Source organism: Schistocerca serialis, chromosome 2 (genome assembly GCF_023864345.2).
Source record: "Schistocerca serialis cubense isolate TAMUIC-IGC-003099 chromosome 2, iqSchSeri2.2, whole genome shotgun sequence".
In the NCBI taxonomy this organism is placed as follows: domain Eukaryota; kingdom Metazoa; phylum Arthropoda; class Insecta; order Orthoptera; family Acrididae; genus Schistocerca; species Schistocerca serialis.
This window is the reverse complement of record NC_064639.1, coordinates 276,557,101-276,583,414: the sequence shown is the minus strand read 5'-3', so window position 1 is coordinate 276,583,414 and position 26,314 is coordinate 276,557,101. Positions and strand designations below refer to the sequence as shown.

General features: G+C 42.9%; 2 protein-coding genes across 2 annotated transcripts in view; one reads left to right on the top strand and one right to left on the bottom strand.

Moving 5' to 3' along the window:
* Window positions 1-8,721: 8,721 nt before the first annotated feature.
* The window catches only part of LOC126455904 (uncharacterized), a 290,245-nt gene continuing 272,652 nt past the window's right edge, over window positions 8,722-26,314 (top strand). The window contains exon 1 of the mRNA XM_050091661.1: window positions 8,722-8,823. Coding sequence (XP_049947618.1) covers window positions 8,805-8,823 — 19 coding nt within the window. The 5' untranslated portion in view covers window positions 8,722-8,804. The remainder of the gene's footprint in view (window positions 8,824-26,314) is intronic.
* LOC126457040 (hemolymph lipopolysaccharide-binding protein-like) overlaps window positions 12,463-26,314 on the bottom strand; it is a 35,580-nt gene continuing 21,728 nt past the window's right edge. Inside the window, exon 5 of the mRNA XM_050093028.1 lies at window positions 12,463-12,957. Coding sequence (XP_049948985.1) covers window positions 12,785-12,957 — 173 coding nt within the window. The 3' untranslated portion in view covers window positions 12,463-12,784. The remainder of the gene's footprint in view (window positions 12,958-26,314) is intronic.

Below are 26,314 nucleotides of genomic sequence, written 5' to 3'. Positions count from 1 at the left end.
CATGGAGTCGTCTGATGGAGGTTGATCGATAAACGTGGCCGATTGCTCGGAACTGCTCTCTGTAGGAGATTATCTCCACAGATAATCACGACAAACTGCAGTCCAGCAATACCCAGCACAGAAATGATTTATGCATGCATTCCGGCCTATTACAGTGAGTTATGCGAACTCGTGCTGGAACTGTAAACGGCGTCCGTCATAAGTGTTTCGTGCCGCCATTGTTAGAGCATACCCTCATCGTCCGCCACCTCTTCTGCAGTGGAATCCCCATTTATGCGTCACCACTGAGCGGCACAGTGCAGTCTTCTCGGCCAGTCGCTAACGGGTTCGCCTGTCCTGGTGGGATTCCGATGGTTATGTCCGCCCTCAGCTGACCCAGAGCTGTCCACAATGTGAGCCGCCGCCTTACTTTCACTGCGCTGAGAGCGTAAGTGGCTCGCGCCTATGAGCCCTCGGGTAGAGGGGGGATATGTCGTGACTGACAGCTGCCTCCCTCAGGCTTCTCCCTGCCACTTGGGACCTTGTAGTGTCAATTCTCGTCCAGCAGTCACTTGTCCTTCCCAGTACCTGCACAGTTCTTAAATCCTTTTATAAAGTGTGCCTCTCCAAAACTTTTTAAAAATACAGCATTAAGAATTTCATACAATTGTCTCTGATAGTACTTTGTACACTCAGTAAAAAAATTAATAGAAATGAATATTTACTTGAATAAAACTACTACACTAATTCAATGTAAAAGGACGTATACTCTGATGACAATAATTAACACAGTATTACATATAAAGAATAGTGACTTCACCTATGGGTCCATTGTTAATACTAATGTTTGTGTGTGTGTCATTATTGATTCATTAAAATAAAGAAAAGCTGAAGTCCGCTACCCATAACCCTCAACTACCATACGTAATCCCAACTATAGCCTACTCATCACTGGAGCATGCTCACAACTACGGATGACAATTTAAATTTGCTAGCAACGCTATCTACAGGCGCCACTGCACGTCCCTCGCCGTCTCTGATCCCAGAGGCCTCGATGGACCCTGAAACTGCTCAAGACATGGCGGCTGCACACATACACAATGAACACATATAGGATGAGATAAAATTAGCTGCAATTGCATTAGTAATGGAAATTAATAAAAATACTATATGTAACTTATCGGCTACACCCGTTTGCAATACATACGACCTGGCATGCCCCGCTGAGACAACTCGACGGATGTTGCTGTCTCTGGTATGGCCTATACGATGATCGGTCGCTGCTTATCTGGAAATAAGTTCTTATAAATATCATACTTTTGCACTTCTCTTGTGTGCTAGATCTTTCGCCAAGACACCAATTACCGGACTTGTTGAGGAATTCCATACCTTTTGCATTACGCCGCTCATACGATAGATCCCGACGACCGCACACGTTCGGAGACGTGACGTACCATCGTACGAGAAACTCGCCATACTCCAGAAAGCTTACGCCCAGCAGCAGATGCATGGGCGGGCACAGTTGCCGCCTTTGTATATCCGCCTCCGAACCGTAAGACTATGGTGCAACGCGCTGTGGCGTACCTAACACGCCAACGATAGGAACAAACAAAGCCGCACTGAAAATAGGTGCAACACTGCAACTGTGTGCCCATAACGCCAGTGACAAATACCACGAAAACAAACAAATGGTGCGAAGCTGTAAGGCGTGCCCAGAACACTGTCTATGTGCAGCCAGTAGCTCTTCCTCAACAAAGACACAGTAATAGGTGTGGCGTAAAGACAAAACACACATGAAGATCGAGTCTGTGTTACCACTGACTCGAAAGAGTGGTGGCATCCCCATGTAACGGAAACATCTACATCTTCATCTACATGGATACTCTGCAAATCACATTAAAGTGCCTGGCAGAGGGTTCATCTAACCACCTTCACAATTCTCTATTATTCCAGTCTCGTATAGCACACTGAAAGAACGAACATCTACATCTTTCCGTACGAGCTTTGATCTCCCTTATTTTGTCGTGCTGATCGCTCCTCCCTATGTAGGTCGGTGTCAACAAAATATTTCGCATTCGAAGGAGAAAGATGGTGGTTGGAATTTCGTGAGAAGATTCCGTCACAAGGAAAGACACCTTTCTTTTAATGATGTCCAGCCCAAATCCTGTACCATTTCTGTGACACTCTCTCCCATATTTCGCGATAATACAAAACGTGGTGCCTCTCTTTGAGCTTTTTCGATGCACTCCGTCAGTCCTATTTGGTAAGGATCCCACACCGCGCAGCAGTATTCTAAAAGAGGATGGACAAGCGTAGTGTAGTCTCCTTGGTAGGTCTGTTACATTTTATAAGTGTCCTGCCAATAAAACGCAGTCTTTAGTTAGTCTTCCCCACAACATTCCCCATGTGTTCCTTCCAACTTAAGTTGTTCGTAACTGTAATACCTAGATATTTAATTGATTTTACGGATTTAGATTAGACTCATTTATCGTGTAAACGGAGTTTAACGAGTTCCTTTTAGCACTCATGTGGATGACCTCACACTTTTCGTTATTTAGGGTCAACTGCCACTTTTCGCATCATTCAGATATTTTTTCTAAATCGTTTTGCAGTTTGTTTTGATCTTCTGACGACTTTATTAGTCGATAAACGACAGCGTCATCTGAAAACAACCGAAGACGGCTGCTCAGATTGTCTCCCAAATCGTTTATATAGATAAGTAACAGCAAAGGGCCTATAACACTACCTTGGGGAATGCCAGAAATAACTTCTGTTTTACTCGATGACTTTCCGTCAGTTACTACCAACTGTGACCTCTCTGACAGGAAATCAGAATTCCAGTCACATCACTGAGACGATATTCCGTAAGCACGCAGTTTCACTACGAGCCGCTTGTGTGGTACAGTGTCAAAAGCCTTCTTGAAATCCAGAAATACGGAATCGATCCGAAATCCCTTGTCAATAGCACTCAACACTTGACAAGAATAAACAGCTAGTTGTGTTTCACAGGAACGATGTTTTCTAAACCCATGTTGACTGTGTGTCAATAGACCGTTTTCTTCGAGGCAATTCATAATGTCCTAACACAATAAGTGTTCCAAAACCCTGCTGCATATCGACGTTAACGATATGGGCCTGTAATATAATGGATTACTCCTACTACCTATCTTGAATATTAGTGTGACCTGTGTAACTTTCCAGTCTTTGGGTACGGATCTTTCGTCAAGCGAACGGTTGTATGTGATTGTTAAGTATGGAGCTAATGCATCAGCATACTCCGAAAGGAACCTAATTGGTAGACAATCTGGACCATAACACTTGCTTTTATTAAGTGATTTAAGTTGCACAACTACTCTGAGGATATTTACTTCTACGTTACTCATGTTGGCAGCTGTTCTCGATTCGAATTCTGGAATATTTACTTCGTCTCCTTTTGTGAAGGCATTTCGGAAGGCTGTGTTTAGTATGCTTTGGAGCTCTGTCTTCGACAGTATCTCCATTGCTATCGCGCAGAGATGGCATTGATTGTTTCTTGCCGCTAACATACTTCACATAAGACCAGAATCTCTTTGCATTTTCTGATACGTTTCCAGACAAAGTTTCGTTGTGGAAACTGTTATAAGCATTTCGCATTGAAGTCCGCGATAAATTTACAGCTTCTGTAAAAGATAATCATTCTTGGGGATTTTGTGTCTGTTTAAATTTGGCATGTTTGTTTCATTGTTTCTGCAACAGTGTTCTAACCTGTTTTGTGTACCAAGGAGGATCAGCTTTGTCGTTAATTTATTTGGTATAAAACTCTTAATTGCTACCGATACTATTTCTTTGAATTTAAGCCACACCTGGTCTACACTTCTATTATTAATTTGGAATGAGAGGAGATTGTCTCTCAGGAAGGCGTCAACTAAATTTTTATCTGATTTTTTGAATAGGTACATTTTTCGCTTATTTTTCAAGGATTTAGGGATTACGATATTCAATCTCACTACGACAATCCTTTGTTCTCTGATACCTGAATCGGTTTTGATGCTTGTTATTAACTCAGGATTATTTGTTGCTAATAGGCCAAGTGTGTTTTCGCAAACCTTTACTATTCGCGTGGGCTCATGAACTAACTGGTCGAAATAATTTTCAGAGAATGTTTTTAGCACAATTTCGGGTGATATTTTATGCGTACCTCCGGAATTCAACAAGTATTTTCGCCAACACATCAAGGGTAAATTAAAGTCACCATCAACTATTATCGTATGAGTCGGGTACGTGTTTGAAGTCATACTCAAATTTCCTTTGAACCTTTCAGCAACTGTATCATCTGAATTGGGACGTCGGTAAAAGGATCCAAGTATTATTTGATTCTGGATGTCAACAATCACCTCTGAGCATACTAATTCACAGGAAGTATCTACTTCAATGTCGCTACAAGTTAAACTACTTCTAACAGCAACAAACATGCCACCGCCAACCGTGTTTAGCCTATCCTTTCGGAACACCGTTAGGTTCTTCACAAATATTTCGACTGAGCTTATATCCGGCTTTAGCCAGCTATCAGTGCCTATAACGATTTGAGCATCAGTGCTTTCTATTAGCGCTTGGAGCTCTGGTACTTTCCCAACACAGCTACGACAATTTACAACTGTTATGTCAATGGTTCCTGCATCTACGTTCTTCCTGTGTTCAGCCTGCTCCCTTTGTGACTGAAGCCCTTTTTGTGTTTTCCCGAGACCCTCCAACCTAAAAAACCGCCCAGTCCACGCCACATAGCGCCTGCTACCAGTGTAGACACCTCCTGCGTATAGTGGGCACCTGACCCATTCAGCGGAACCCGAAACCCAACCACCCTTCGGTGCAGTCGAGGAATCTGCAGCGTACACGGTCGCAGAACCGTCTAGCCTCTGATTCAGACCCTCCCCTCAGCTATGTACCAGAGGTCTGAATCGGTCCTGTTGACTATGCTGCGAATGGTCAGCTCTGCTTTCATCCTGCAAGCAAGACTGGCAGCCTTTACTACTTCTGTTAACCGCTCGAAACCTGACGGAATCCCTTCTGATCCAAAGTGACACACATCATTGGTACCGATGTGGGCAACCCCCCTATGCTCTTCATGGCATCCGGGAGGACCCTCTCCATATCTGGAATGACTCCACCCGGTATACACACGGAGTGCACATTGGTTATCTTACCCTTCTTGTCAGCCAAGTACCTAAGGGGCCCCAGAACGCGCCTAACGTTGAAGCTCCCAGCTACCAATAAACCCACCCTCTGTGACTGTCCGGATCTTGCAGGCTGAGTGGTTCCCTCTGAAGCACAACAGGCGACAGCATCTGGGTCAGCGACAGTGTCAGCCACAGACAGCACCTGAAACCTGTTTGTCAGACAGACCGGGGAGGCCTTATGTGCCGCCGCCTGGGAAGTCTTTCGCCGCCTGCTTCGCCCCGGGGCGACCTCCCACTAGACCACAGGTGAGGGGTCAGCCTCTGTGTGAGCAGTAACTGGGTTGACCACCGGTGAGGACCGATCGGAGAACTCGGACGTGCTGGACGTCTGTTGGATCCCCACGGCCGATAGACAACAGTGGTGCCCATCCACTGCAGCCTCAAGCTGTGTAACCGAAGCCATCACAGCCTGGAGCTGAGAGCAATGTGTCACCGACTTGGCTCACATCCGCACACAACAATCGCAGTCCCAGTCCATACTAAAGACCATGGAAAACTAAAGTATGCAGATAAACAGACTATTGGCACGTGCTGCGCAACACTACTGTAGACCCTGACGAAAACGCAGGATCTGTGTCAAATAATACGCAGATATTGAAAAACGTAACTACCGAAGCACTCAGGTGAAACTAAATAATTCGCCCCTGATTAGGAACCTGTAATATGTCACAAAATCGGTTTACTTTCCGACGCGAACGAGAACGCAAAAACTGCTTTATTAGATATTAAATGTACACGCAGAAACTCGAGAATCTAAACTATTAAAGCACACACATGATATAATAAAATTCGCTCCTGTTTAGGAACTCGTAAATGTCATAAAAGCCATTACTTCCCTGTTACTGCGTCTGTCTCGGTCGGCTACTATTGCCTGACTGAAAGTCTGGAAAAGTGAGTTACACCGGCACTTCGACTTCAGAGTTAACCAGTATCGTGCAAGATCATATGCGCTTCGTAGCCCCTTCAAGTTCAACATGTACATGTTAAAGAATATAAATAAAAACAAATTATCACATTTAATGTCTAATATGTACCCAACAGAAAGATGTTTTCTAGCACAGCTTTTTTCCTTTTGTTTCACATACAAGACTTATTCCACTAACGGCTTGATGTGGGACATGTGGTGAGTATCCATGGATTTCTTGCCCTTCAGTGTCTGCAGTTCATACGTGTTATGGTGGGCGATTCTTTTAATCCTCATACGGCCCATTGTACACTAAGGAAAACGTTTGGTATTTCTGCTTTTGTTTATTCGAAAGCCGAAAAGATTTCACCGACACTTTTTTCTCTATAGGAAAACTACATTCTCGCGCTCCTTACATTTCAACATATGTACAAGGCTCTGTTCGAGTATTTGTGAGGATTTTCCGTGAGCCGAATCCGCACGGTCCTAGCTTCAATCTCGCTCTCCATTTATGTTTCGGTGATTGGAACTCGGTATAGGACCGCCGTTCGTCTGAATCTCTGCACCTCCAGTTCGTGTCGCTCTGAATTTTGTTTCCCATAGTCCTGCCTCCCAGATGTTCCATAACGTTCATTCCTCCTGTCGTTGTTGATGCTATTGCGCGGTGCTCCACGAAAGTCACCGTTGTAATGGTTATATTGCCCTTTCCTTCGATCATGCGCTGCTTCTTTTTCAAAAATTAATCCAACTCTCGTTGTAGGCTTCTGAAGGTTTCAATATTCGATCCGTACTTTCCTACAACCGCTTGCTGGTAGCTGCTTGGCAGTTTCGCGAAACAGAACTTAATAATTTCATCATCACTAAGTGGCACATCAAGAAAATGATTCTTTTTAATTAAAGCCTCAAAGAGCTGCGTGGGACTCTTGTATCCTGACGCCTCCAGATTTGGACACAAAATGATTTCTTGTTTTATTCGGTCTTGTATTTCGCGCGATCAATACGTACCGAGAAACGCGTCGGTGAATTCTTGGTACTTTCGACATGTACCCGCAACACCGCGCACTTTCTCAGCTGCCGTGTCCTCGATGTGCCCGCAGATAAATTTTTATTTTGCTCTCAATGGCCAAGATACTGGTAGCGTGTTAGAAAATTGTGACAGACAAACTTTTGGCTTAAGTGAGCCTCCATTTTCCCGGAAATTTTGGAATTTGAAGACCGATAAAGAGTGTTTGTAATCAAACTCTGATCCCTCTTGAACTTTTGTATTGGTTCTAGTATCTCACGCGCCCGTCTGTTCGACGCGAGTTGACATCATCCGGTGCATGCGGTGACCACAGAGTCCTGCCTCATAATGATACTGGAACTGAGCGTTAGTTGTTCCGATCGGGCTGTCACTTTGCGTCGGTTTGTTCCCTGGGCTGCAGTGCGCGCATGGTAGTCCACTATCTTGCGCTGAGCCGGTGCACGGTGGACCGCCGTCCGGCGCCACACTTCCATGTCCAGTCGTCGCTTTTGGACGCGATGTGCCAATTTGTACTTGGCGTTCCAGGCGTGCTACACGTTTTTCTACGCTTTCGCATCTTTGCGTGGTATCCGCAACGCGTTCTTCAACGCTTTCAATTCTTTGCGTCGTACTCTCAAGTACTTCGTTCCCCTGGGCTTTTATCACATCAGTTCCTACCACACTGACGTGTCCAATTCGTCCATCGATTCTTCCCCGGTTATTTGCAATTTTTGCCAATTTTTTGGCGCCAGCTGCTTCTACCATTGCTAACTCTGCATCCTTCTTGGCTTCGACGGCCCTTTTCTTCGCCTCGACAATCGTCTTACCGACCACTGCTATTTCACTCTTGACTTCCTTCACAACCGCAAGTACCTTACTCTCTACTTCATCCATTCTCCTTTCTAGGTTCTGCTTTATGTCCTTTGCCACCTGCAAAATCCCTGATAATAAATCCTTCGGCTGACTATGCCCATATTCAAGAATTGATGGTGGTGGTGGTGGTTAGTGTTTAACGTCCCGTCGACAACGAGGTCATTAGAGACGGAGCGCAAGCTCGGGTTAGGGAAGGATTGGGATGGAAATCGGCCGTGCCCTTTCAAAGGAACCATTCCGGCATTTGCCGGAAACGATTTAGGGAAATCACGGGAAACCTAAATCAGGATGGCTGGAGACGGGATTGAACCGTCGTCCTCCCGAATGCGAGTCCAGTGTGCTAACCACTGTGCCACCTCGCTCCGTCAAGAATTGGTGATTTTACTGTAGACACTTTAGCACTGTTACATTGGCGTGGCCGAATTTTCCTCAGTGTGTTCTCATCTGTGGTCTTATTTATATAAACAAGATCCTCCACATGTCTGTTCACTTCTACCTCCCTTTATTTATCACTCATTTCACCGCTAATATCCTAGTGCTCTCGGTCTGCCTCCGATTCGCGTCTATTGTCTGTGTACCACACCTCACGTTGTAAGGCGTATGCTTCGCCGGCGATGGGCGAAGCATGACAGAATCTCTGGCCAGAGAGTAGTTTATCGTTAGCTGTTGCTAGTCTGCGCTTGACCGCGCGAGTCGACAGTTGGATAGTTGCACTCTGTCTGTGGTAGTAGTCAGTCGACAGTAGTAGCGAGTGGACGGTTGTACTGAGCGGGCGTCGGCATGCGTCGACGGCGTGTTCTTCTTGCGACTCTGGTCAGGATTGTGATGGACGATGAGTATTGTTGTAGAAGGTAATGAAGCAGCATTGCGCACATCTAGTAATGTATGTTAATTGTAATTAATTTGTTCAAAAAATGCCCCAATAATAATTTTTTATAAAGTAACTCTTTTAAAGAAAAACATTCATTTCAATTTAAAGAATATTTGCTATGCATTTCCTCCAAGAATCAAAATTAAATATACGCCAGCATTGCACGAAGCTGTGTCGATAAATAAGAGCAGATATAGATGCAGTTTTTATTGAGGTAAGAGTTTTTGCTTTTTTATTCAGAATACAGGGCCGAAGGTCAGCGCTGCTGTCCTTATAAAATTTATCAGACATTATTATTTCTGTTAGGAAGTTACATTTCCTACAGGGTTCATTATTTAATTAATGTTATTCTGGGTTTTATGCTCAATCTTCATTCTTTAAATTTCGTGGCGAGGTTACGCATGGTTCCATTTACATTTTCATTTAACAAAATTTCCTGTGGGGAGGTTACAACGTCCCGTAGGAAAACTCAACATTTCTTCATCTGGCAACTACCCTGATCCTGTTCAAACGTGTGCAGTCTATTTATTTGAGATGCGTTCAACAACAGTCGCGCCCTGCTAAAAGTGAACATTCATTCATGGAACATCAACAACAACAAAAAATGTAACAGCGAAAACCCCATACAACACTTGACACAAAAATTGCTATAGTCCGCTCCTAGTACTAAAAAAAATGAATTTAACCCACAAATGTCGATAAGACAACCCCTCCAAAATAATTTCATCGCTCAAGCAATGCTGTCAATTTCAACGGTATGTGATGTGGTACAGAACCCAGAAACATCAACCACTTCACACAAAACGAAACAACATGAGACTACAAAATAAATGAACAAAATCAATGGCTATTACATGCCCACCGCAAAATGTTTCTAACGCGAACTCTAATTACAGCAAAGAAAATTAATTATGATGTTTCTCTTTAATCAGAAAAGTTATCGTTCTAGTTCTGACAGCGTCTCAGCAATTACAGGAAATAACCGAGGCAAGGGTCGCCGTATTAAGCGAGGTGCCGGGGAGGAGAAGAGTTTGTACCTCTTCAATTCTGACGAATTTGACATGAGAACGAGACATGACCTCGACCCGCTCCTTACCTACCACCTAATTAATTATGCGTACAATGGTAACGAAGGGAAATGATGGTGGACCCTGCTAGTTGGTAAAATAAGGAGTGTACACTCACGATAATTTAATAAAAATCGTAATCTACTCAGAATAAAAGAGAAATTTATCATAATAAACATCAGGAAATGGAATTCTGCATATATCTACAAAGTGATATGTAGCTTAAATATTGCAATGAGATTTATTATAAATCAGAACATAAAGGCACATGATTATCGACACAGACAGTAGGTTAAATGATAGGGTATTCTGTACTACTATGCGAATAAGAGTTGGCTCGAGAACAAGGGCTCCTACTCTCTGTGATGCAATAGCTTGACGATAATGACTGGAGATCCTAATCAAACAAATATTACTCTCTCGACTATATTGCAGTATCGCGATTAGTAGTGAGAGCTCACGTGAAACAAGCAAGGTGGACTTGTGGCAAAGCGAGCCCGCGTGCTACTGAGGACTTCAGTATAAAATTAATAGGATCTACAATGCCGGAGCCGGAAAATACTTTATCAATCCTGAAATTTGTAGCAGGTCATCGGTAGGCAGCTTTCTGATGATGTAGGCCCCGACTTCAAGTGTGCAGCAACTCTGTTTCAACCCCTAGCGTCGAAGGTTGTCGGAGAATTTTAAGTTCTGCCGAAAAAAGGTGCGACTAAGATCGGATCCCGAATACCTGCGTCCGAACAATGCAAGAGTGAAGCCAACATTGAACTCCCTACTATCCTCGAAAACCGAGAATCAGCATTCAGTTCTGATTCCAAAATTCACCCACACTGTCTCACAATACACGCGCCAATAGCGACCGTTGCCTCTAATTTCGAGCAGGGCTTTATGACGTGAACTAGCCCGAGTTTAAGTTGACCAATCACGCCTCTGCTATTCAGCTGAAGGCACTGAACTTGCCGTTTGACCGGCTATGAAAACAACATGCCTGGACCACCGGTCATCCGGCGCCAGACAGTCTCACCCAGCAGCGCAGGGTCCACAAGTATTCTGAGAATCAAGAGGACAATGCAGTCAGTCAGTGCCAGGAGTCTTCGTTTCAGACGCGCCAGAATGTTAAACACATAAACTGCAGCGACACTCACACGTCTCGCGAGTCGTTACGCCCTGTATAAAATGGGTGAAACTCGATTACGTCAGTCGTTCCGCCAGGCGCTTAAGCCCATTGTACGACCCTCTCAGTATTCAGATAAATGCAGATCCCAACCAGAAACGCAGTGTGCTGCGTCCTCCGATGCTCTCCTCGCACTGACCACCCAGGGAAGTAACCCATCATGCATAGGAATCAAGTGAAAAGTATTTTGAGCTCTCAGCACTAATACTCTCATTACAATAACCTTATTCGGTCTGATACCACCGTGCAATGACGTAGAACATCAATAAAATTGTTGAAATTGAGAGGTGACATGCAAAAGAGGGCATGGAACCTCTTACCCTGTTCTAACCCACACTTAGATACCCAGTTTGACCCAACAGTGACTTGTTGACTTGAAAATGGCATCTCTAGGTTATGTATTGCTGCAGGAGTATGAAAAGAACGTCGAAATATGCAGTTAAATTTACTTAATCAAGATATACACTTACCTCTATCTTTAGACAATGTTATACTGCTTCAGACTCATTAAACAAACAGAACAAAATTGAAAAATTTACAGCTTAATACTTTAAAAATTCATAGAAATAAGAAAACGTGCTTCTCTGCTGCTGTTGTTCCCTGCAACTGCATGAATTGGCTGCCGCTATTAGTACCAGTGTTCAACAGCTAGACAGAAGCACCCGTAACAAAATTTGCGAGGTACCCGGTTTGACCCTCCTACCCAGTTTTGTTCGATTCTCTGCTACACGAGCTCATGTGATTACATCTGCAAGCACCGAGATGGACGAAGTAGCTCAGATCGCGACCGCCTCTCGTGCGCGATTGCCTTATTGTGTTAGCATTTGTAGAATTTTTACCAGGTGTAAACAAATAGCTTTCTATCGCTATCTATACTTAGGTGAAAAAGATAAATATTTTGTTCCTGTGTGTGACAGACTGCATTAAACAAAATATTGCCGCTACATTCCACTTTAGAGACATTCAGTACCAAATTCAGAATTATTCTGACTGTAGAAATCTAATTTTTCTAATATTAGGCAAAGGGTATGATGAGTTGGAATAGACGCCATCTTCTTTACTATTTTCACACCGCAGATACTAATGATACTTGCTAGGAATCCAGTCTAACATCAATTCCCGTACGCATCTTTCAAACTGTGAGTGTTTGTAGTTATTGGCACACAGAATTATTACCAATGTATAAAAACAAAAATTCATGACAATGCATATTTCTATGGGTTATTGGAGGATTAATTATACTGGCTGCTAGCAAGAATGTGAGTTAAAGTACTTCCTGCCAACTCATCCACGGAACCGAACGCTTTAATAACATAAATTTGCCTTGTTTTGAAATTCTAAGTAGAGTTTGAATACGTAGATAATGAAAGAATAAACATGGGAATAAGACTTTTAATCTAACATAGGAGGTAAATACACCCAAATGTCAATTTAAACATGAGAGTTTTGATACAAATTATAGTGATAATGAATGCAAGTTCCACACACATTCTCATTGGCTCCTTACAGGAATAATTAATACCAACAGAAATACAAACCATTTTTATTTTATATTTTGCGTTGTAACGTCTTCCTATTGGTGACAAAAGAAGTCTGACTCGCTGTTTGTTTCCTCCATAATTTGCAGCCGGCCACAGTTGTCGAAGTTTCACCATTTCGCAGCTGACGGCAGAACACGAAAGAGTGAGTCTCTAGAAGCACTAGAGACTCTGCTCGCACAGAAATAGCCTCTTTATGTTGCACCTGACGTCGCTGATGGTTCCGTCGTTGAAAATAGCCCCACAGTCCTGGCCTTCTGGAGAATCGGGTAACTTTAAGTTATCAGGCTCACCTTTCTTCCAGTTTACGTGGCCACTCGATATCAAAGGTTGACCTGGAGCACAGGAAATAATAATTTCATTCATGTAAAATGTATTATGTGGTTAAATGTTAAAATTGAGCAGTCAGGAAAAAACTCTTATGTCTGGTTATTACAACACAACTCTGTGGATGATCATACAGTCTGTTTGAAAAAGAACTACCTAGTTTTAATGTGTCCTAGAATCTGTACAAAGTGACATACTAGTCTGTGGTGTTTGACTCATCATCTCGCTAAGTTTGGCACCACTGCAGTTGGCAGGTCTGATTGACCTTGAGACAGCACCAATGCTGTTTCTTTCTTCTGTTCCTTCAGTTCAGTCCAGGTTTTCATGCAGTGCAGTGCAAAGCAACTCAGCAACAATGTGTACGTTGAGTCTCCAATTCATCTCAGTGGAACAGTTAATCGTCATAACTGCAGAATTTGGAGGGGGGGGGGGGGAGGGGCAGAGCATCCACATGAAGTTATTCAGCATCAACGTGACTCTCCCAAAGTTAATATCTGGTGCGGTTTGATGGAAGATCATGTGATTGGTCCTTTCTTTTTTGTAGAAAAAACAGTGAACGGGGACGTTTACTGCGACATGTTGACAGAGAACGTCTTTCCCTAAATGGACGATATTGAGGTGGAAAAGGGGCTTGTGTTTTCCTAACAAGATGGCACCCCACCACATTACAGTAACCATGTGTGTGCATCTATTGACACTCGCTTTCCACGACAGAGCCCAGACTTAACCCCTCTGAACTTTTTCTTTTGCGTCCATACAAAAAATGTTGTGTACAGTGATAAGATGAGAGACATCAATCATTTACAGGAAAGAAACGTCGCGGCGTTTGGGACAGTTACACATGAAATTGGGTAAATACGTGGCGAGAAAAGGAATATCTTCTCAACGTGTGCAGGGCAACATATGGATCGCCCGTTGAAGTCTACTAACATTAAAAAAAAACTTCAAGGAACTCTCTTTCATGATACGTACTCTCTGACGTCATTTTTCATTAACTTTCCCGTTAAATTTATACTTAAAACATGAGAGTTCGTTTTCAAACATCCTGTATTGTTCTACGTGTTTTACGAAGTTTGTTCATTAGTTCTGCTTAATATTATCCTTGTAAATATGTTGTCAAGCTAAAAATTCCATTTGTTAGTTAAGAAAGAGAATACGCAGGGAATGCTATCATTTTGTAAGTAGACACGCTGGTCCAGTCAGAGAAAAGCTATTGTCAAAGAGTACAATAAAGTGTAAATACATTATCGCTGGGCGTGCGAGCACGCCAAGAAAGTAGCAGTTCTGAGTCACAAGGAGACCGTTGTTGTCGTTGGTTGTGTGTATTCGCCCGTGTGGCTATGCAAAAGTGCTGAGATAAAAAGTCTGTTTCCGAAGTGCAGAGCAGTGAAAACTGAATTGGTTGTTTTGGCGGATGTTTAATATGAGCAAGCTGCGTGTATGGCATTTATTGGGCACAGTACAAATGGAGCAAGAGTAATTCACATAACTTCAAGAGTACAGTGGGTACTTGTTATTGGCTATAGCAGCGCAAGAAAATCAACTTGTGCACTATTTTACAGCTAAATGAAGCCACTTGACAAACCAACACCATCATAAAGTGAAGTAAGACCTAGAAATTTTATAATTAGAAGTGTAATAGGCTGGCCAGCGTAGTTGGAAATTTATTGTTTAAATAACATTGTTTTCGTGCATATTGTCATGTAAATAATTTTCCTAAGTCGTTAGCCAAGAAGTACCCATCGCATTCTTTTGTACGAACCGAGATAATCAGAAAATGAACTGAAAATGAAGTGAACATTAATTTATTAGAGTATCGAAACATAGTTTTCCACAGTTACGTAATAATGAAATCTTTGGCTGCAGTAAAGCCAGTATAAGCTGATTTGCTAAAAATAGAGTAATTTTCAAAACAGAAAATTGGTTTTAAAACTTTACGTAGCTTGGACACTGAATTTCACTGTCAAAGCTCAGTCTCTAATTTAGAGGTTGTGACATAATTTATCGCTTTTATTACATAGGAATATCAGAGTAACTTCTAGATAAATGACAGTCCTTACCAAAGAGTAAATTCAAACAATCTTTCTGCTTGCTACAATTGTGACAGTCAGTATTATGGTGAGTAACGTAACAAAAAGTTTCTGTCCACAACCAGTAAACAATCTTACTTTAACTGATCTTTGGAAATTAATATAATATGTGGTATGTGTTTGCTATTTGATTATTATTTGACTACTGTGACATGTGTGGTGAGAAGTACTCGAAATATTGCAGTAGGTACTGTTCCTACGCCATGACGCCAATTACTGTTGTTATGTAACATTTCTTACGGGTAGAAAGTTCAGTTTAGGTTTAATTATTATCGTTCCGGTGTGGATCTGGCGACCATTGGTTATTTTCATTAATTACATACTTTGAAAACATTTTCCACTAACTGCTGTCAATTTAAAATTAGTGTACGTAATAAAAATATATAAAGTTAACCGAACTTTGTTTCTAATCGTAATTGCCAAGGTACTGAGCAGTGGCGATTCGGTTATAGCTTCATCTACTTCAGTCGGTTTTGCATTATTCTTCGGAGTAGATGCCTTTTCCCCACAGATAAGGGACTCTAGGTACATGGTCATATAGAAAAGCCTAATTAACCGGAGAAGTAAGAGGGTTATATGGTCTAAATCCGTTTTGCAGGCTCGGGAAAATGGTACTCACTTACGTCTTTTCCAATTTTCTCTTATCATCTCACAGGCATTTTTCAAAAGCATAGTCGAACTTCCCAGTTTTTATTGAGATGTTACGGCTGAATATCTAATGTCAAGTGATCGAAACTGCTTCCTACTGAACCACACATTGTCGTGGTAGTGCAGCCATAAAGAGACGTGTAACGCCCCAACAGAGCACATGGGAATCAGATACCAACAGGCATGTCAAGTTATCCCAGTGGACTCGCTAGTGTGGCTCAGGTTCAGGACATGACGCAAGTGTCAGAAATTTATAGGACCTGGAAGGCCAGCATATCAGAGGCTTTTACTGGAACTGTCTCCTGTTGTAGACCTACACATGGTGATCACATCCAGAATCTACACCTGCTTATGGGCAACGTGGCCACGCACATACTTTGATGGGGCTGGAGAGTTGGGTGGGTGTGGGGGGGGGGGGGGGAGGGAGAGTGCAAAACTTATTGAACAGTAGCCCACCGATTCTGTACGTAATGTACTGAAATGCCTCCTACATACCGTAAACCGATGCTGTGAAGTAAGTATGATGTTAATGTAAAATACTGAAAATGTAATCCGTATGTTGAATGTTCAGAAAAGATGTAATGGTAGTAGTAACTGAAATTCTAACCTACATTTTATAGATGTATTATGATAACAAGATATGATATGCAGGTTATACATTGAAAAACCAAGAAACTGGTACACCTGCCTAATATCGTGTAGGACACCCTCAAGAATGCAGAAGTGCTGCAACACGATGTGGCATGGACTCGACTAATATCTGAAGTAGTGCTGAAGGGAAATGACACCATGAATCCTGCAGGCCGGTTCATAAATCCGTAAGAGTACTAGGGGGTGGAGATCTCTTGTGAACAGCACGTTGCAACACATCACAGATATGCTCAATAATGTTCATATTTGATGAGTTTGGTGGTCAGCGAAAGTGTTTAAACTCAAAAGAGTGTTCCTGGAGCCACTCTGTAGTAATTCTGTACATGTAGGGCGCCGAACTGTCCTGCTGGAATTGTCCAAGTCCGTAGGAATGCACAGCGGACATGAATGGATGCAGGTTATTAGAGAGGATGCTTACATACGTGTCACATGTCAGAATCATATCCAGATGTATCAGGGACCCCTTTTCAGTCCAACTGCACATGAGCTACACCATTACGGAGCCTCCACCAGCTTGAACAGCCCCTGCTGACACGCAGTGTCCATGGAATCATGAGGTTGTCTCCAAACCCGAACAAATCCATCCACTCGATAAAATTTTGAACGAGACTCGTCCGAACGGGCAACATGTTCCCAGTCAACAACAGTCCAATGTCGGCTGTTGACAGGCCCAGGCGAGGCGTAAAGCTTTGTGTCATGTAGTCATCAAGGGGATATGAGTGGGCCTTCGGCTCCAAAAGCCCATATCGATGTGTTTCGTTGAATGGTTCGCACGCTGACACTTGTTGATGACGCGGCATTGAAATCTGCAGAAATTTGCGGAAGGGTTGCACTTCTGTCACGTTGAAAGATTCTCTCCAGCAGTCGTTCGTCCTGTTCTTGCAGGATCCTCTTCCGGCCGCAGAGATTTCGGAGATTTTATGTTTCACCGGATTCGTGATATTCACGATACACTCGTGAAATGGTCGTATGGGAACATCCCCACTTCATCGGCACCTCGGCGATGCTGTGTCCCATCACTTGTGCGCCGACTATAACACTACGTTCGGACTCACTCAGACCTTCATAACCTTCATTGTAGCAACAGTAGCCGATCTACTACTGCGAAAGAAACTTCTTGTCTTATTTATACGTTGCTGACCACAGCACCATATTCTGCCTGTTTACATATAGCTGTATTTGAATACGCACGCCTATACCAGTTTCTATGGTGCTTCAGTGTAGATGTACTTCTAAAGTGTATTAGCAGTTGTGAGCCATGTGGGTGCTATTCTGTCATTCTGCGCAACGGATTAATCTGAGATGCATCTTGTGGTGTCACCGCCAGACACCACACTTGCTAGGTGGTAGCTTAAATCGGCCGCGGTCCAATTAGTACATGTCGGACCCGCGTGTCGCCACTGTGTAATCGCAGACCTAGCGCCACCACCAAGGCAGGTCTCGTGATACGAGAGAGCACTCGCCCCAGTTGTACGAGAACCTAGCTACCGACCAGATGTACGAAGCCTTTCTCTCTCATTAGCCGAGAGACAGAATAGCCATCAGCTAAGTTAATGGCTACGAACTAGCAAGGCGCCATTAGCCATACAGTGATTCTACTTAAAGTCTCCTGTGTATCGTCAAGATCGATGTACCACAAGGAATAAGTAAAGTTAAGTATTAAACCTGCTCCGTATTTTTCTTCCTAACATTAATTACGTATCCTGTTCCAGTACTTCACGCCCGTCTGCGTTAGTCTAGCGTGCATTTTCAGCCATCTCAACTTCACGGTGTCGGCCCAGCTACCGACACAACACATCTTTTACCCTGTGGCTGCTGCAAGATTCAGTTTCCACCCCCACACTACTACAGAAGTCAGACAGACCCTCCTAACGTTCTAAAGAGAAATGCCTGAAAAACTTTCAGCAATAAATACCTTCTGGAGTCGTCTGCTGTAAGGAAATGACACAAAAATTCGCAAAATTTCTTACGTAACTAGTGGGATACTTGGGTACTGGAGTAGTGCTAGTTAGTGTAAGAAAAACATGAAACTAACGAAAATTATTATTTATTTTCGTAAAATTCTGAGAAATCAAAATGGCACTTTTAGTTATGAACTTAACAAGGTATTTCATTTCCGGGGTCTTTTCGAAATGTGAAGTTACCTCTTAAGGATAGGATTCGCTAATGTAATTTCTATACAAAGTTTAAGATTATTATTGACTTGGCAGAATGGCTGAGAGCCACCCCTACTCAACTTGAATAGTTATCCATTAGAATGTTGCAAGTTACGGTCGAGGCTGTCGTGTGTGAAATGCAGTGAAGTGTACTGTTGTGGAGGAAACATGGGGCTCACAAGAGCTGTAGTGCACAATACCGTAAGCTGCGATGACTGCTGTCTGCGCCGCTCGCTGCTGGCAAATATGATAACTCTCGTTCTATCTGGATTGACCTTTGCCAATCAAACTCTCCCTACGCCTTGATGAAGTCAAGAACTCCTATTCGCCCCTTGTCTAACTATTGGCGTGGTACACTGGTCAGATAACCAGTCCACCGCGATGCCAAGCAAAACGCTCGCAGGCGTTTAACTATAACTCTGTCCATTCACACCGCACAATAAGTGTGGCGGCCAACACATTGAACAATGCTTAATCAGAAGGACTCAATATAGATTCGCACTCCAATTCGCTCTCGACAGAGGTGCTCTCCCAGTGAAATATTGAGGAGAGACTTGTTCCTCGCTCTTTGAGTACAAGAACGAGCGCGCACGCTCTCGTTACGTATTCTCGCTCCAAGAGCAACAACAGAACGACCCCTCTCCACGCCAGACGTGAAGGGATATATCTTTCGGTCTCTTCCATTACTCCTTCAGCTCAAGGCGTCAGGAATATCGTCTGCCAATCAGCATTGCTCTTCTAAAATGGGAGAAAGACGTTTCGTTTAAGGCGACCAATCCGGAAATCTGTAGCACCAGCGTTTGGCGTTTGCTGTCTCCCTGTGAAAATCTCTGAAATTGCGTGCTATATTTGTAAAGAATGCGTAGGTTGGGCACTCCCACACAATGTAGCGGAATTTGTTTTTAAGCCGAACACGGGGTCGTCCTTTCACCCGGGCAAACGCTGTCTGCTCTACGGGCGGTCACCGGCCGACGTAGATAGGTTGGGACCGGCCTCCTGGTGTGCGGTTGCTCTCCCGAACTAAAAGCTCCTGTGACTGTCGTGTCTAGAGTGTGTGTGTATGCGCCAGCCTCGAGTATTTCAATCTCGGTGCCCTTGCTTGTTATTTGCATATCGTTTACATGAATTCATACAACAATGACTTTATCTTATCGACTTTGGGTTCGAATGAAGCGTCTTGATGTGTGGAATATGATCGTGAGGGCGGAATATGTAAGCAATGAAGGTCAGGAGACCACGACATCTTACACAGTAGCACACTTGTTGTAGACATATTACGAAAAATGTAACGAAATAGTATCTTAATATACACTGATGGTAAAAATCGCAACACGAAAAATAAACAAATAAATAAATATAGAGTAATGAAATGTCGGTAATATATTTGTGTAGCTAATATATCTACACGATTAACGTTTCAAGATCACAGGTTTATGTAAGCGCGAGATAGCTATTGCATATGTGAAATGCTAGTACATTAATAACTGGTATAAGGACCAGAATGTAAAATTCAAGGACACGAACGTGCTTGCATCGTGTTGTGGAGGTGGCAGATGTGTGTTTGTGGGATGGAGTTCCATGCCTGTTGCACTTGGTCAGCCAGTGCTGTTTGTGGATGACACTGGAGTTGTCGTCTGGTGACGTGACATGTGTGCTCGATTGGAGACAGATCTTAAGATCGAGCAGGCCAAGGAAAGATGTCAACACTGTGTAGAGCCTGTTCGGTTACAACAGCTGTATGTGGGCGAACGTTATCCTGTTACAGATCTCCACCTGAGATGCTGTTCATGAATGGCAGCACAACAGGTATCACCAGATTACTGTGCAGTCAGGGTGCATGGGATAACTATGAGAGTACTCCGGTGTCACACAACATTTAATTTTTGCAACATCGCACCGTACACCATAACTCCAGGTGAAGGTCCAGTATGTCTAGCACACAGACGACCTCAGTGACTTCCTCCTAATCAACACACGGCCATCACTGGCACCAAGGCAGAATCGACATCCACCAGAAAAAGCAACAGATGTCCACCATACCCTCCAATGAACGCTCGCTTGACACCACTGTAGTCAAAAATGGCGGTGGTTTGGCGTCAATGGAATGTACGCTACAGGGCGTCTGGTTCGTAGACGTCCTTGAAATAACCGATTTGTAAGAGTTAGTTGCGTCACCACGGTGCCAACTGCTGGTCAAGTTGTTGCTGCAGATGTAGTACGGTGCCCAAGAACCACGATGGTCTTCCCTCTGGTAGTGCGACGTGGCTATCCTGATGCCTGTCTTCTTGCGACCGTACATCCTCGTGACCAACACCGCCGGCAATCATTTACAATGGCAACAGATAAGTCTTTCTGCAATATCGCGGAAGAAACATCCAGATCCTCGTAGCCTGTTGTGCGACCTCCTCCAAACTCAGTGAGTTGTTGATTATGGCGTCTTAAAGACATTCTTGATTAACGTCAACTCGCCACTTGTGATCTCTTTCGTTTACGTCACAAAACTCCGTTTTGTTGTTGTGATTTTTGTTCCCTCAGTGCACTTTTGCATAAAATCATAAATATTGGGAATATAATCCATAGCAAGCTCAAATCATTTGACTGTGGAAGTTAATCCTACACAAAATACATTTTAAAAGCACTCACGTTCAAAATATAAAAATGAGTAAAATTACTCCGTAATGTCACGTTCATCCGCCCAAGTCAACAAGTCAAAGTCAGCGTGCAGAAGCATTTAGACTGGCCAACTACGGCAAACGGTAGTTGCCATGCAGTGACTCTAGCTACCTCCAGAAAGACATAGACTCAGCAGTGACACATACTGATAAGAAAGGGGAGAAACGCCACCTGCTTGAGGAACTTAAAATACCTATCCACTGGCTGTTGTTGTTTTGGTCTTCAGTCCAGAGACTGGTTTGATGTAGCTCTCCATGCTACTCTATCCTGTGCAAGCTTCTTCATCTCCCAGTACCTACAGCAACCTACACCCTTCTGAATATGTTTAGTGTATTCAGCTCTTGGTCTCCCTCTACGATTTTTTACCCTCCGTGCTGGCCTCCAATACTAAATTGGTGATCCCTTGATGCTTCAGAACATGTCCTACCAACCGATCCCTTCTTCTAGTCAAGTTGTGCCACAAATTTCTCTTCTCCCCTATTCTATTCAGTACCTCCTCATTAGTTATGTGATCTACCCATCTAATCTTCAGCATTCTTCTGTAGCACCACATTTCGAAAGCTTCTGTCCTCTTTTTGTCTAAACAATTTATCGTCCACGTTTCACTTTCATACATGGCTACACTCCATACAAATAAAAAGAAATGACTTCCTGACACTTATACTGTTGTCCAATGATATTTTAGATCTTCTTTTTTTTAACGTTGGCATCAGTACGATAAATGTGAACGATATGGCACAGATAAAAATTAGTATCGTTTCTCTCTATACCTTTGGAATATTTTGGAAATGCTGATGGATAAGTGCAGTCTGTCAGACCGCTACATTTATTTAGGTACTACTGGTGCAAGGTGAGGCAGCTTAAGTGACTGGAGATATCGACTTATGGAAGGACCATCTTGGATGATGTATGGTAACATTGACTTTTTGTTTTTTGAGCACATTTAATTTGGGATTAATTTAGACAGCTAGGTGATGCAAGCTTGGCTGACGAAAAGCACTATTATTGATTATGTTCTTGATAGCGGTTGTAAGCTGAAATATTTAGAACGATTTATAACGAGAATCTTCTTCGTGCATACATACACTTGCTTGCTGAGGAGACGAAAGTCGTAAGATACCTCCTGATATCGTGTCGGACCTTCTTTTGCCCTGTGTATTACCGCATCTCGACGCCGCACTGACTCAACAAGTCGTTGGAAGTCCTCTGCAGAAATACTGAGTCATGCTGCTTACACAACCGTCCATTGCGAAAGTGTTGCCTGATCAGGAATTTGTGCACGAACTGATCTCTCGATTACAGCCCATAAATGTCCGATGGGAATCACATCGGTCGATCTGGGTAGCTGATACTGTAGCTTGAACTATCCAGAATGTTCTTCAAACCAATCGCTAGTAATTATGGGCCTGTGATATGACGCATTGTCATCTGTAAAAATTCTATCAGTGTTCGGAAACATGAAGTCAGTGAAGCTTTCGGACGTGATTATGGCCGCACGACGGGCATTAACAGGCTTTGGACACGGAATTATAGTTGGAACCAGACGCATGGGACATTCCAGTTCGGAAAACGTTAGGAAATTCAATATTCCAAGACCCACAGTGTCGAGGGTGAGTTAGGAACAAAGAATTTCAGCCATTACTCCTCACGAAGGACAGTTCAGTGGTCTTCACTTAACGACCGAGAGCAGTGGCTTTTGTATTAAGTTGTCGTTGCTACAAGACAATCAACACGGTGTTAAATAACCACAGAGAACAATGTGGGATGTACGGAAATAGTATCCGCTTGGACAATGAGGCGAAATTCGGCACTAATGGGCTGTGACAGCAGACAATCGACGCGAGAGCCTTTTCTAACAGCACAACACTGCGTACAGCATCTCTGCTGGGCTCATGAAAATATCGCCCGTATCCTAGATGATCAGAAAATCGTAAGAGCTGATGGTCGGGTTCGAGTGTGGCACGGACCCCACTAAGCCATGGGCCCAAGTTGTCAACAAGGCACTGTGCAAACTGGTGGTGGCTCCAAATTGATGTGGGTTGGGTTTACATGGAGTGTGCTGAGTCCTCTGGTCCAACTGAACCGATAATTGACTGGAAATGATTATGTTCGGCTAGTTGGAGACCAGTTGCAACCACTCACGGATTTCATGTTTTTTGCATAGCAATGCGCCATTTCATTTAATGACAAGTGTTTGAAATTGGACTGAAGAGCGTTCTGGACAAATCGAACTAATCATGTGGCTACTGATATCACTCGAAATGAATCTCATCGAATATTTATTGTACATAATCAAGAAGTCAGTTCGTGCACCAAATACTAGAACGGCAACACTTATGAATTTATGTAGGTCTATAGAGGCAGCATGGCTCAATATTTCTACAGGGGACTTCCAACGAGATGTTAAGTCCATGCCACGTGGAGTTGCTGCACTACGCCAGGCAAAAAGAGGTCCAACACGATATTTACTGGTATCGTATGTTTTTGTCATTCAGTGTATTTGATACTGGCAAGCAATGGTAATTCTCGCAGCTAGATGACAGTGTGTTGAAATGAAATGAAATGCCATGTAGACGATAACAGTACACTCCACGGAGAAAATCTCCGACCCAGCCGGGAATTGAACCCGGGCCCCGCTGCTTATCATCCCATCGCACTGACCACTCAGCTACCGGGGCGGACACAGTATAGCAATGCGCAGCCGGATAGGGAAATCCTCTGGATTCACTAACTCCGACCCAGCCGGGAATTGAACCCGGGCCCCCTTGCTTATCATCCCGTCGCACTGACCACTCAGCTACCGGGGCGGACACAGTGTGGCAATGCGCAGCCGGATAGGGAAATCCTCTGGATTCACTATGTTGTCGCATGATAGCACAGCGTACGTGTGAGAATTCTTATTGTACCAAAACTACTGTCAAGTGCCTTTCGTGGTGTACCAAGTGGAGTTTGACATTTTGATTCTGAACCTAAAAATACAGCCAGGACATTGTTGGATGACGGTGTCCTCGAAATAAGTTATTGGGTCTTATGCTTGTCTGCGTTTTCATAGCCATTCTCCAACACCAACCTCATACAAAATCTCTGTCGGTCCATTATGGCCGGGGGACATCGGCTGGAATGTATTTCTCGATCCAAAAAACTTCACCAACAACCGTATATTTCTGTTTATTTTATTTTGTACCTCAAATGCTACCAGTTTCGGCAGCTCAATTTGCCATCTTCTGGCCCCTGCATAACAAGGGTATACATGCAGTGATATTAAGGTGTACAGTTCAAGTTTACAAGTGACAGGTATTCATAATAGCTCTTAAACTTCAAAATAATGGAAATATTAACTTCAAGTCCAATCTATGTGTACATCCAGCACAAATATGCTAGAACATATGTATATATTGTTAATAGCATTAAACTGAACCTCTCTGTATATCTAGGACAATAGATTAAAACATGTGTACACATTTGTTATTCATAAAACTATTTTACATGACAGATTTACTAAGGAGCATGTAAAATCATTAAAAAGATCAGCACTAGACAGCGTACATTCTAGAGCTTCATCCAAATGAAGCACGTCATTTATTTTTAAATAATGAAATCCTATAAAATTCCATTAGATGAAGGACCTCCTAGTGTATATGGGTCCCAATAATTCATTTAAAGCAAAATGTGACATAATAAGGTGTGAATTATAACAGTTCGCATATTTACAGCCTAGGCAATATCACGGATGGTAACACAAGTAGTTGTTACACTATCAAAAATAACTTGACACAAAACCCAATGGCAATCAATATATTAAGGGAAAATAGCATGCATAGCGAACTCTACGAATATTGACAACTATTTATTCTTTTCTTTTATTTACCTTCTAATCTTTTCCATATCCACCTACCTTATCGCTGCACATCTTGTTAGTCTCAGTATTTAGATGGTTTGGCATCTATAGATAGGTTGTGTTAGGAGTGCTTTATCCTCCCAATGACATCTTTACGGACTCGCCCTCCTTAAACAGGATTTGACTTTTTTAGTTATTAAGTTCACTGTGATAATGCCAACCTGTTCAGGGATACAAATGAAACTAATGATATCTTTTATTGCGAGTTACTGTAAAACTTAGGCCACTAGTTAGTTGTCAACATTCGTAGTGTTCGCTATGCATGCTATTTTCACATTTAGTAATCAGATTTCTTCTGAATCACCTGAATTAAGTCGACTACACTCAGTTACTATTGTTTGTTAATATTCACCTTATACTCTCTTTTCAAAAATCTATCAATTTCACCCTACTGCTCCTTCACGTCCTTTGCTGTGTCTGAGATAGTGACAATATCATTGGCAAAGGTCAGAACTGTAATTCCCTCTCCAAATATTTCCTTAGTTACCCTTATTACTTGCTCAAAGTGCATGTTGTATATCATTAGGGAAAGACTATAACCCAGACTCACTCCTTTTCCACCGTGGATGAGGTTGATGACCTTCGACTCTTATAACTGCAGTCTGATTTGTGTGCAAGTTGCAAAAAATCTTTTATCATTGTTGCCTTCAGAATTTCAAAGAATGTATTTCTATCAACATTGTCAAAAGCTGACTCTAAATCTACAAACGCTGTAATCATGATCTCCCCGACGTGGGTTAAATCCAGTATTTTTTTCATTTTTCTGTAAATAATTCGTGTCAATATGTTGCAAGTGTTAAACAGCAGAAATGTATTACGGACAAATGTAGCGTTATCTCAAAGTCCTCTCCAGCCAGTGATAAGCCAAGGCAAAGCAGGCCAGCATCCCCTGTCGCAATCAAAACGATAAAGAGGCAGAAAGCCGACATTGTGGAAAGCAGAACTAATCGATAAAATATTGCCTCACTTTGCGCGAGTGAGACGCCGAAGTTGTAAACTCAGCAGTATGTCCTCAGCAAGGAGAAGACGTCATTCATTCTAACAGCACAATTTGATTTAGCAAGAAAAAGTATTGTCACAAGAACGCTGATTCTTGTGAAATAGAGCGATGGTCAAGACTAGTGGTGAACCCAGAAAAGTAGTCCACATTCGCTGATCGCCAGATAGGCATATTACCATTTTGTGAAATAGAGGAATGGTCAAGACTAGTGGTGAACCCAGAAAAGTAGTCCACATTCGCTCATCGCGA